The sequence below is a fragment of the Lutra lutra genome, chromosome 6 (assembly GCF_902655055.1).
Source record: "Lutra lutra chromosome 6, mLutLut1.2, whole genome shotgun sequence".
Lineage (NCBI taxonomy): Eukaryota > Metazoa > Chordata > Mammalia > Carnivora > Mustelidae > Lutra > Lutra lutra.
This window is the reverse complement of record NC_062283.1, coordinates 38,932,411-38,945,075: the sequence shown is the minus strand read 5'-3', so window position 1 is coordinate 38,945,075 and position 12,665 is coordinate 38,932,411. Positions and strand designations below refer to the sequence as shown.

Genomic DNA, 12,665 nt, shown 5'->3' with positions numbered 1-12,665 from the left:
AGAAGAATTTTTTAAAATTAAGCATATACAAATCATGGAAGCAGACTTCCTTTAACTAGTGTGATTTTTCTTTAACCACTGAGCCACCCAGGCGCCCCTGATTTTTCTTAATACAAAGAAGCACCAATTACCCTGACTTCATTCACCATCACTTCCCACACCCACACATTTTTTTAAAAATAGGACTACAAAACAGTTTGAGAGTATATTTACAGAGACAGTAGTTAGTAGCTGACTTATGAAGTTTTCTATAGAAGAACTTAATTATCTCCAATACTGTCTGGCATGGGAATTGGTTATAAAGAGCAAAAGAATAGAGGCTCATCTACCTTATGCCTGTGACAGTGACACAGTATAGAAAACAGGAACAAAAACAATTCTTATTCAGAGTCCAACTTGGAAATCAGGCTGCAAGACCTCCACACCATTCCACTTAGAAATGGCAACTTAATTTGAAATAGCTCACTGCATCTCAAAATCAAAGACACTTTCAGGAGTTTACAGCAAATTAATGTTCAACTTATACTGTTTGGGGCTATCAGTAGCTTAGCTGCTCACATGAGGATTTTCTAGATTTCCAACAAAATAACTGCAAACTCGTAAGATAAAACCACACTTCAACTCAAAATATAGTTATTGAAAAACTCAAGTTATCATTTCATCCTATTCTATTAGCCTAATTAATATGTGCTCACAGTAGATTTGTGCTAAATTTGAACCACTAGGGATAGGGGATGAAGGAAATACAGTGTGACTGGCCCTAATTTTATTTGTAGATTTCAGCATTAAGAATGGAGGCAAAAGGGGCGCCTGGGTGGCTCAGTGGGTTAAGCCGCTGCCTTCGGCTCAGGTCATGATCTCAGGGTCCTGGGATCGAGTCCCACATCGGGCTCTCTGCTCAGCAAGAAGCCTGCTTCCCTCTCTCTCTCTCTCTGCCTTCCTCTCCGTCTACTTGTGATCTCTCTCTGTCAAATAAATAAAATCTTTAAAAAAAAAAAAAAAAAAGAATGGAGGCAAAAAAGCTTAGGTCAACCAAACAGGACAGCCACAGGAGCAACAATGACAAACCACACACTACTGTTTTGTTCCTCTTGCATCTGGGGAGAAGAATCTGAGAAAACATGGGATGGTTTCCATTAGCGTCTAAAGGGCCAGGTTCTTTTTCTGCCTAGTTTTAGGGAAACTTAGCATGGTAGTAATCTAGGATGTTCAAATGGGAAACTTTTGATGAACAATGGAATAAAGTAAAATTTTCCGTGAATAGGAAAGGATAAAATGAAAAAGAATAAATGAGAAAGAAGAGTCTCCTTTCACCATTTCTATTCCAAAAGGGTAATTTGTTAGTGATTCTTGAAATGTCTAAATAATACGTTACTGCCATGCAATGGTTGAGGGGAAAAACAAAAAGAATCTTGACTTTGTTTTACCAATAGGGATCGAATCAAACCTATTAAGACCAGAGCGCTCTACCTGAGACATGAATAACCATTTAAAAATAAATTAAGTTCTTCAAATCAATACTTTTATTATGTGATTTGTTCAATAGTTTTTAAACTGGGTCTTTTTCATAAATGCTACTAAATAATATTAACTTTCTACTGAGAACAGGATAAAGAAAGAGACTTCAGGGGACCATAAATTGAATCTTCAGAAAGTTTAAGGATAAAAGTGACCATATTTTAGATTTTCTGGGAACATCACAATTTCAGTGATTCTGTCCCAATACAATTATAAATCAGTAAGAAATACTTTTGGACCTGTCATCTGACCAAGTAAAGTCATTAGAGATGATTTAAGCAGCATCCAGAAAATCCTAAATTCCCTAAAGAATTAACCTTAGTTTTATATTCTGTGCAACAAAAGTGCCGCACTTTTTTTTCACCTATGCTATCTACCAAGACAAGATTTATATACAGAAGAGTAATTTTAACTCACTTTAAAAAATAATTAATGAAACTATCCTTAGAGTTTTTGAAGACATTAACTTAAAAGAAACCTACCAACACTGGTTGGCATTCTAGAGCCTGAAACTCCTAACTTTTCTTATTTTTTCTTTCCAAAGCACTTCTTGAAATTGTCTCTGGTATTTTTTTCAATGTGCTCAGAAGTCCTAGGGCTCTGGCAGTTTTTTAACTAATAAAATAAACATAGCAATCGAGTACCTACAGTTCTGCTAACAGTATTGTTTGTATTCTAAGCCCTATCCACAAAGGCTACAGAGAAAAATATCCAGTATAAACAAATATTACTTAGATACCAGTGGCATCTCAAAGCAGCACACCCAAGTCTCAAAATGCAAAAGGGAGAAATTTTCCACTCCCACAGCGCATAACTTCCCGGTGAACCTCATGTCAGGCAAAAGAGAGAGAAACTGCCTCTGTTACTGTGAAATTGGGGAGGAGGTGTGGGTGTAAAGCAAATCAGTAATTCTCTTTCTTCATTTTTTCACCATCTTTTTTTCCTCCACATATCTCTTCTTTTCCATGATGTCTCTCTCCTCTCTGATATTCAGCAGTTCTCTCCTCTTCTTCCATCCCCAATTTCAACAGAAAAGATAACTTGTCCTTTTATCTCACTACTTAACATCAGTCCCTAAACTTCATACAACACACACATACATAAACACTACTGAATAGTATTTTCAAAGTAATGCACAAATTAGGGCAAGAATAGTAAATGGAGTGGGCTGGGGTTAAGGCTGGGGAAAAAAAAACCATTCATTTGTATTTGCAATGCCTAAACTTACAGCTAAGAGAGAAGCCAAACTCTGTAGGAAAAAAGAAACTTGTCCTGAGAAATGCTAGGATGAGGGAAGGCATAAAGGTCCATGCGAATCACAATGAGGCAGTACAGCCCACCTCACCATGCAGCTGAAACCCAAGGCAATGGTCTCTTCTGATGCAATGATGACTTCCCAAGACTGAGGAGGGTCTCCTCTAATTTTGGCTGACCCTTTCCATGTAGACTCATCTTCCCAAAACTCTTGCACATTTTTTTGTTGATTCTTCGCACTACTTCTAAGTTATCCACTATGCCTATACTCATCAGCCTCCCCTCACTTAAGGCCTACCACAAAATAAAACTCTGTTCTCTTAATTGCACAATGATAATAACTCTAATTATATAGTAATAACCATAACTATAGAGTCAAGATAATTAAAGAAACTAATACTTGTCAAGTGTTTAGAACAGTGGTAAATGAAAGAATGACATAAAAATTTGTTAAATAAAGTGAAAATAAAATAAATTATCTGTGAATACATATATATGGATTCAAATGACAAAAAAACTTTTTATGATGGTAAAACAGACTTCAAACAGAAAAGAACAAATGTCTTGATTTTGTATGTGTCGTCAATCCAGTTGAATTACTAAGAGAGCTTACCCAAGGAACCAGGCTTTATCTAAACATTTTGTATTGAAGCAATTCTAGCCTGGTCTTAAGATACTTATATTATCAAGGAAGAAATAAATCTATGTGTTGAAACCAGTTTACAAAATGGAAGTGTGAGAGTTCACCCTTAGTCTAGGATATCCCGTATTTGACTATTCAGCACTGTAGTCATTTGAAATTTTTATGTATTATTTAGATAATATTATTTAAGAGGCTTCATTGTATATTGTAAAAAAGGACAAAGTTTCAAGTTAAATGTTTGGACTAAGGCAAAAGACCTTATTTTCCCTTGGAGGTGGGGGTATAATGAGATGAAAAGGACAGCTGTAAGTTGTAAAACTCGACAGAAAAAGGCCGGAAAAAAGCACAATATGGAAGAAGAGACAATAATGAGAAAATAAGTTCAGTTTCATGAGATGAGACTGTTTAACATGCTTATAATATGTGAATAAATAAAAGATATAACAAGATTAAAACTTATTCCAACCAGGGAACAAGATATACTGCAAAGACAGAGCTACATATGTAAAAGGTATAAAAATGACCTCATGAAAATAAAAAACTCTGGTTTAAACTTTATCTTCTCTCTTTAAAAACTGCTTTTACGATAAAAATATTTTGAAAAAATATGCCTGGAGTCTCAAAGATAAATTAGCAAAAAATCAGAAATTATATGCTTTTATTTTTCTATTGACATTTAGCAAAAGCTAGCTACTTTTCCATGATCACTGGGAATATTAATTTAGAAGACTGTAAGACAGCTAACCATATTAAAAATTATTTCCATAGACTGATTTCATAAATTGAATACCCAGAAATTTTTAAACAATTCAGCAGATGTTCTCTAGGTGATAGTAATAAAATGTTAAGCTTTAAAAAAGAAACATTTGACTTTTTAAAAACATGTACATCATTTATAGAAAAATTAAATTCCACTCACAGCAATTCAAGGAATATAATTAGAGTTTGCTATGAAAACAAATCCTTTGAATCCTTGTTTAATAAGAAGTACTAGTATTGATAGTTTTAATCTACACAAAAGGAACTGAAAGATTTTCATAAGTTTATTATGTTAAAAATATGTAGTGTTGAGGTGCTAAGTGACTCTAAATTTTAGCAGCATACCTCGAATTTTTGCCAGTAGACTTCCACTAAGCAAGAAATTTCCACTACTCCTATATTAAGAAGCCATACCCCATACAACTAATGACAGGAAAGCATTTCAATTCAGACCTCTAACACCATCCAGCCTGAAGCAAAGTTAAAAAAAAAAAAAAGATGCAAAAATAAAACACAACTCATATTTTCAGAGAAGAAAGGAAACTCTTGCTAAATAAGTAGCAATTATGCTGAAGAATTTATATGCTAAGCACGACTGAATGTAAAAACACCAGAGCAGTCAACCATAGCTTTAGCACTTTGAGTATGATTAACAGAATGAACTTTCAAAGGTCAATTAAATGTCAACACATTTTAAAGAGATATTCTTCTTAAATCTGGTCAATGTATAATAGCACATCAAAATTTAGGGATACCCTTAATTTAAATGTGATATATATATACATACAGATGCAAATTTACATGTCACTAACCTGATTACTATGGAAAGTCATCTAGTGTCTATCCTAGAGTTTGACTGTTTTAATGTGTTTCCACTTATGAAATGATTAAAAGAAAATATAACTTTATTTAACATATAGCACTACCCAATGAAGATAACATGCAAAATTTTAAATGCTATGGCTTAAGGATTATCTAATTGCTGACACTATTTATTCCATCATAGGAAGTCAGTCACAAGATAACTCTTTATTATCTGTAATGCATCATCCTGCTACTTAATTCACCCCTACTAGCCTTCCCTGAATGCTGCGGTTAAAAGACAAGGTAAAAAAGGTACACGGCATTCAAAAACTAAACAAGTTTAGCATTAGAGATCTGTGGGACAGAACAAGTCCCGAAGGCACTGAGTGTCCATTCCTGACATTTTAATCCAAGAACTCAGTATGAATCCCATCCCACACAGGGAAGGCCAAGTTGTCTCAGAACCCCAGAATGAGAAGGCACCACCAACATCATCTGACCCAAACCCTTCTACATTCACAGCTCAGAAAATGTAGAACCACAAAGGTAGAGCAAGTTGGCTTTCCTCCCACGGCTCATTAGTAGACATCAGGTCTTTAATAAAACTTTTTAGCCTAGTACTTTCTTCTCTATATCAGATTTATGCTATACTTTTTCTCCCTTAGGACTTTAAGTCCAGGTTATAATTGACCAAATAGCCATGGCTACCACTGGAGTTCAGAGCAAGGTGGAATTTTAAGGAACTGATGATCTGGGATGGCTCCAAGGAGAAGCTGGAAATTGAAGAATGGGTAGAATCTAGGTGGTTCAAAAGGAGGCATCACTGATGTCTCTCTCCCGATGAGGCAAGCAATATGGGCTTAGGCCCAGTGGTGAGTAAGTAGGCCATATTGCAGAAATTATGGAAAGAATATATTTTGAGTAGAATGGGACACTATTTTTAAGGCCACCATATAAACCAGGCAGAGGAGGTTCAATATGACATGGGGACATATAGAAAGTGATGGAAGTCTTTTGATTTCAAGAAAAATGTTGTGAAGATAGCAAAGACTAGCCTTGCAATAGGTTTGCAAGAGAATGGAGGTAGGGAGAAGAGAAAGATTTGACAGGCCTCATGGGGGTCTGTCTACTAATGTTGATATTTTATAGGATTGTAAGGAAAAAGTGAGCTAATAAGAGTCAAAGTACTTTGAAAAGTAGAAGAGCTCCGGAAAGTAAAGGTATTTTTCAAAGTCAGAGGGCAGTGGCCTCTCTCATCACATCGCCATATCTTGATGGCATACACTTCTCTGAAAAGGCAAATTTGGAGTTAGATTCTGGATTTATTTCTTTGGGGTTAGAGACAGATATCTCTTCTCTTCAATAACTCCAAAGGCTAGATGCCAAGAGGAGAGACAACTTCCAGCCCTAAGCTACCGCAAAGTTGAGGATCCAGATACTAAAATCCAAAACCGGGATTAACATTTTGAGGCAGACTAATTAATCAGTGTTTCTCAAAGTGAATCAAAAATAGTATATCAAGTGGTATGAAAAGGGAGCAGGGTAGAGAAGATAGCACCTGAACCAGGGTGACACATGAGGAAGCCTAGGTTATTATCAGGGCTGCAGTCTGCATCCTTCCCTTGTCCCTTACCCCTCTGCTCAACAATTATTATTTAGTGGTGTGACCTTCCCTGTGTCCAGAGTGACTTATCTCCTCCTGAGTTGTCTTCCTCTCTTCTGCAGCAACTCTCCAGGGCTAAAAAAGAAATTTAAAAGTTACTATAATAAATTAAAAGTACAGATATGGAGTATATAGTGAGTGACAATTATTATCTATCACTAATTTGTGTATTATATAATTCCCAAAACAACTCCTGTGAGGCAGGTACTATTATTCTCATTTTCCAAGGAAGGAAACTGAAGCTTACAGGGTCAAAGTTGCAGCTAAAAGTCACCTAGGTAGTAACGGGCTAAGCCAGTAATTAAATCAGGTGTGCTGACTCCTTAAACTACGCTTTGAACTTCTCTCCTAAACTCTTCTCTTTTTCTTCAATAAACATGAAAATACTGAAATGCTGGGGATTTTATGGATATAGAGATTACAGGAGCATTATACAGTTTTGTAGATTAAAGTTTTACCAATATACAGGAAGGGGCCTAGGTTATGCCTCACACTTGATTGCCAAATTAATCAGCTTTAGAACTCAAATCATCAAATATGAATGTTAAACTATGTTGAGGGGACAGCTTTCCATCCAGCATTCTAGCTCTGTTCCTTTTTTCCCTTGGGGTGTTTTCCCAATTATCTGCCTGAAACCTCATCTCCTTCCTTGATGAGGAAGTAGCTGGAGGAGAGGGTGGTGGAAGTACCTCATAGAAGAAGGGGTCTCTTGGCCCTGTGTTCCAGAGCTGCCTTAACTCTGCTTATAGATGGTATTTTGGTTTGCTTGTAGAAGCAGTTTGTGAGGGGCTTCTTGGCCACAGTTAAGAGATGAAGCCACCAATTCTGGTGTCAGAGGGGAAATGATCAGAGCAGTGAGAATGGGGTTGGGGGGAGGGATACTTTTCAAATGTTCCTGGGGGAAGCAACGGTTGCCATTAACCACTGGACAGAAAACTCTTAACACTAATTCTCGAAATTTAGTGAGATTCTCACTTTGGGAGGAGCTTGTTAAGAATACAGACTCTAGATTCTGCTCACAGACATTCTGATTCTTCAAGTGTAGAAAGTTATCCAGAGGTCTGAAGTTTTGCAGGTGCTACAAAGATTCTGATACAAGTGATCTAAAGACCACATTCTCAGATTCAGGGTTCTAACCCCCTGCAAAGCTGCCCAGCCAGCAAACCTGCTATGAGGAGAATGCACATTCTACAGACAGCTCATTGTTCAACTATCAGTGCTATGTTTTAGGATGAGTAGTCACTTTTAAATAAGGCCAAGAGGCTTTCCACAAGTTTCCAGGCTTACAAATGTTGGGGACTTACTTTTCTTGTCAATAAATAGACTATTACACAGACCCCTTAGGAAAACCAGAGTATCTTATATATGATGTAGTCCACATAGTATCCCTCTGCACACATAGCATTTGTCTAGAGTGAAGACCTTCTTGGAAAGATGCTACTTCCAGTGCTTATTTTATATTTGGTGTTAAGATTAGAGGTAATTTTCTCACTGCAGATTTAGTTGATTTCAAAAGGTATACTTCCCTTCACGCAACTGCCCTGAAAAGTTTACTTTATGTTATTTTAACAATGAATTTAAGAATCAGATATCACTCAAGTGAAATATAAGGGTTATGATTAGGTTATAATTAGACATTCAATCACAATGCAAATAGCTACTGATAATTTAAGAAACATACCTTTTAAAGGTTTGTGTTCCTCAAAGAAAGCTAGGTCATAAAATGTATTATGTTAAATCCATATTGCTATCTTTCTCTTGGAAACCCTATCAGTTATCTTTGTCTCTTTCCAAATCTGTATCCCTAATTTTAAAATATAAACTTTCAGGATAGATACTGGAATTCAACTCAGTTTTTCTGCCAGTTTTGTTTGACACCTTCTTTCTTCCCCCTAAAGCATGATAATTCTCTTTAAGGATGGGTAAAAAGAATTTTAAATTATTTCTTATCTAAGCACTGGGTATTTTATCCACCGAATACTTACTGAGTGTATGAATGCACTTACATTAAAAGAAATCAGCTTTTGTTATTATAAGCTCCATGAGAAGAGAAATCCCAGTGGAGCACCTGACTCTTCATGCTCATGAATAGTGAAAAAACTGGGAAAATTTATCATTGAGAGAACAAAATAATTTATCCTGTATTCAGTACAGATGAATAAACATTTAATAGTTGAAAGAGTTTTGGTTAGGGAAAATGCTTGATTTCACTTTTTAGTGAAAAAAAAAAAAGCAGGTTATTATCATAACCAAAAGTTAACACTCCGTTGTGTTGCAACACAACCTGTGATGAAAATATTCCAAAACCATTCCCAGACCAAACCTTTAACATTAATAATTTATCCAAATTATACATGTCACTAACACATCCCAACAAAGAAGATTATGTAAGTGAGCCATCTTGGCGTCAGTGATACTGAACATAGCAGCTATTTTCAATCCTTCATTAAAATTAGATCAAGATGTACTTGCATTATGTGTTACTGTTCCTGTAAGGAAGATTTACATTAGTTTAAGATTTACTTTGGTTACAAATGCCATTTTCTTTCCCTTTGTCAAAAGTTAGAGCCCATTCCCCCACTGCCCTCCACACAAAAGTTTTCGGTAGAAAGAAGCAATACAGAAAACTTACAACAAAACACCTGCCCTGTTTACTCTCTCCTATGTATAATAAAAGCCTTGTTCTCCCCCTAAACTGAATCCAGAAGGGATGAAGGGATCGCTGGAGGCACCTGCCACTTTACCCTCAAGCTTGGATCTCTGTCCCCAGCCTGGCTGCTACTACTCCAAACGCTGCAGCAAAGTAGATCAGTTTAAAGAAGTGTTTTTAAACAATGGGTAATTATTTTCACTGAAAAAAACCTTCCAAACCTTCCAATATTACTGTTTGAAAGCATCAGACTTAAAAGTTAGTTCTCAGTAGGCTGAAAGGTGACTCCTTACAGGCGCCTGTAAATATATCCTGGCCTACTGGTTCATAACTCCTGTACCACGTTGAGGCCCAAGGAAAATCTCAAACCGAGATGTATTTAAAAACGGTAAGACACCAGAGATCACGTAGCTCTAGCCTCCTGTATCACGGATGAGGAGAGCTAAGTGATTAAGTCCCTTGTCCAAGGTCACGCAGAGCCAGTTACTGGCACGGCCGGTGCGCGACCTTCTTATCTTTCCACCTCCCAACCCCCACCCTGCACAGGCCCTCAGTAGCCCCGGCTCCTAAAAGGTTCCTACCGATACGGTTCACGAGCCAGCGGCATGTCAGCGACTCTTAAGCAATCGCACTTATATTTGTTCTCCCCGCCTGCTCCAAAAAGTATTAAAGGCACTCTCCGGGCTTTCTCCCCAAACCCAGGCGCCCCAGACAACTTAAACCCATCGCGCCCAAAAAGCCAACTCACCCGCAGCCCCGGGCGCGGGCGCCCTCGGACGGACTCTGGCCCTCCCCGCAGTCGCCGCCTGGAGCGCCGCGGCCCGGACTGACGACTAGTCCAGAAAGTCACCGGCTGTGACCGCGAACGCCAGGGGCGGGCGGCGCCGCGGCGCGCCGCCCCGCGGAGGCGCCGCAAACTTTTCCCCGCTCGCAAGTTGCCGGGCTCGGCGGCCGCGAACGGACTTCCTTCCCGGCTGCGGGAGCGAGGGGGCGCCCCTTCCCCGGGCGGGGGCCAAGCCAGCCGGGAGGGGGCTGGGCGAGGCGAGGGACGGTCAAATAGGGGCCAGGGGAGCGCAGGCGCCCGCACTCTGAGGCGCGCGGGGCCGAAGCCCGGCCGCATTGTCTCCGCGGCCTCGGACCCAGCCCCGGCGGCGGCGGCACGAGCGGGCGCGGCCGGGAGTTGCCGTCCCGAATCTGCCGCCCCCTTTCGCCGCCGCCGCTCACCGCGTTCTTTGTGTGTCTCTCGCCGCCCTCGGGTCGCCTCGCCGCTCGCCTGACAGCTGATGGGCTCGTCACGGTGGGTCCCGCGTCTTCCCAGCCGCCTCCAGAGGAGCCCGGCCCGGCCAAAGGAGGAGGACTGAGGAAGAGCGTTGACAGATGCTGTCTTGGAGCGGCCGCCGCCGCGGGGAACCTAAGACTGCCCTCCGGGCGGCCGGCGACCAGCCACGGCCCCGCTCTACCCCTTCCAGACCTCTTCCGCGCCGGGACCCTCCCGTCCTCCCTCTGGGTCTGCCCTCTCAACCAGCTCCAGTACGGCGCCCGGCGCCCTGCTCCGCAGCTGAGCGCGCTCGGTCAAGAATCCTGGGGAGCCCGCCCCGCCCCCTGGCTCCCGCACCCTCCAATGATTTTGGCCTACAGGGGGAAGTTCCATCCAATCAAGTGTCGGAAAACCCGGCCAGTCCCCGAGAGTGTAGCCAATGGAACACGACTCCGGCAACACACCCGCCCTGATCCACTAGGAACAAACCTCCCTGAGCTCTGCGGTGGGACCCTGATCCTGGCGCCCTGAGCAAGTCAAGTCCGGCTGGAGCTGTGTCACAAAGTGAGAGGCTATCAAGGCAGGTCTGGTGCTTAAATTACTGTATAGTAATATAAGGTACTGAGGAAAATGGGGACGCTGGACGTACGACTTTTGTAGGTCACCTAAATCCCTACCCTGAACTTTTAAACTCCTTTTGTGGCGAAAGTTCCTCTGTGTGAAGGAAAACTGCACAAACACGTTGTAGCACTATCGACGGTGCAAATTAAGGCCCTTACTTTTAGAACATTGCTTTAAGGTGTCTAACCAGACAGCACGCAGGTTGATGCATTTGTGTAAATAAGTTTGCCAGAACACCAGGTATCTGGAATAGAGGTCTCCTCTAAAACGCGGGTGGTATGGCACTGCCAACTCTTTTTTTTCCCCCTTTCTAAAAGAAAATTGCATTCAAGAGTGAAAAGGTAGTTTTATATACAAATCCTCTGTATTGTGAACTTTATTTCTGTAATAAAGTCACACGTTATCTTCAGTGGAGGTTGGGTAAACTAGTTGAATAGAAAATTATATACATACATATAGGGGGAGAAAGAGAAAGGACCTCAGTAAACAACCTGCTATCCATGACTAGCTGTTAATCACAATACTTTGCAAGTAATAGTCGCTCTATAGTTGTTTATTTGATATGAATAGGGTTAGTTAGCTGTTGTTACTGCCCTTCACATACACTTTATTGAGCTCTTTATTGAAAGCGGACTACACCATGACTGAAACAGTTTGTAGTAACACATATTTGCATTAATTAACGTCAAATCATACTTATTTGTATTTCAAATAGCTGTGATGTTTTAGGCATAGACTCCATGCCTAAATTCTGTCAGAAGATCCAGATTGTGGATTGACCTTGAGCATATCTCATAATGACTAACTCTATTGTGAAAAGACAATATCCCCAACTCTGCATGGCTCATCAAAGTGCAATGAGACCCAACCAAGAGAGCATTTGTTAAGATTTTGTGAGACGCTGTGCCAAGTGCACAGCAGCCTTAAATGTGTATATACTTCTTCTCTGCTTTTCTACAAGCAAGGATGAAGGTACTTACTTATTACTAGTACCTTCATCCTAGCTGCCCAGCGGTATTTCCTGACTGCACATTCTTCCAACTTGAAATATTTTTTGATCCCATCAGTTTTCCCACAACTTAGATATGAATAAAACTCTGGCTTATTAATTCTAGAGCAAAGCAGCACTCCCAAGCTTTTCCTTTCTTTTTTTCTTTTCTGTCTCTCTCCCTCTCTCTTCTTCTTCGTCTTTTTTTTAATGGGTAATGTTTTAGGAGAGAAATTTAATGTATCCTATGACTGCTAATGTGCATAGTTTTATGTAAAAGTTATTAATGGCTAAGTCAAATTTATACCCATGTAATCAAGTAATTTTTGCGGTCATTCATTAGGGATTCACTTAAGCCATTTGTGCTTAATTTTCCAAGAGGAAATCAAATGTGTATTTTTAGAGATATTTCCATGTCATAATGTAATTTGTTTACTTTATTCCAAAATATGCAATCTAGTACAGAAGTTGAATTATTACTTCAAACAAATGTACATATGGTAAAAC

At 39.8% G+C, this 12,665-nt stretch overlaps 1 protein-coding gene and 1 long non-coding RNA gene across 7 annotated transcripts in view; one reads left to right on the top strand and one right to left on the bottom strand.

Moving 5' to 3' along the window:
- The window catches only part of LOC125101904 (putative uncharacterized protein encoded by LINC00472), a 91,938-nt gene extending 81,063 nt beyond the window's left edge, over positions 1 to 10,875 (bottom strand). For 3 of the 6 annotated variants that reach the window (XR_007127965.1, XR_007127964.1, XM_047732469.1), the window contains exons 1-2: positions 10,040 to 10,865; positions 6,647 to 6,716 (exon numbers count right to left, since the gene is read on the bottom strand). Coding sequence is in view for 4 of the 6 variants with exons in the window: in XM_047732469.1 (XP_047588425.1) it covers positions 6,647 to 6,716; positions 10,040 to 10,411 (442 nt within the window). In the remaining 2 variants the exon portion in view is untranslated. Of the gene's footprint in view, positions 1 to 6,646; positions 6,717 to 10,039 lie in introns of all 6 variants that reach the window. The other 3 variants (XM_047732468.1, XM_047732470.1, XM_047732471.1) reach the window with 3 other exon arrangements.
- Positions 10,868 to 12,665, top strand: part of LOC125101906 (uncharacterized) — a 38,798-nt gene continuing 37,000 nt past the window's right edge. Inside the window, exon 1 of the long non-coding RNA XR_007127967.1 lies at positions 10,868 to 11,133. This is a non-coding gene — a long non-coding RNA (uncharacterized LOC125101906). The remainder of the gene's footprint in view (positions 11,134 to 12,665) is intronic.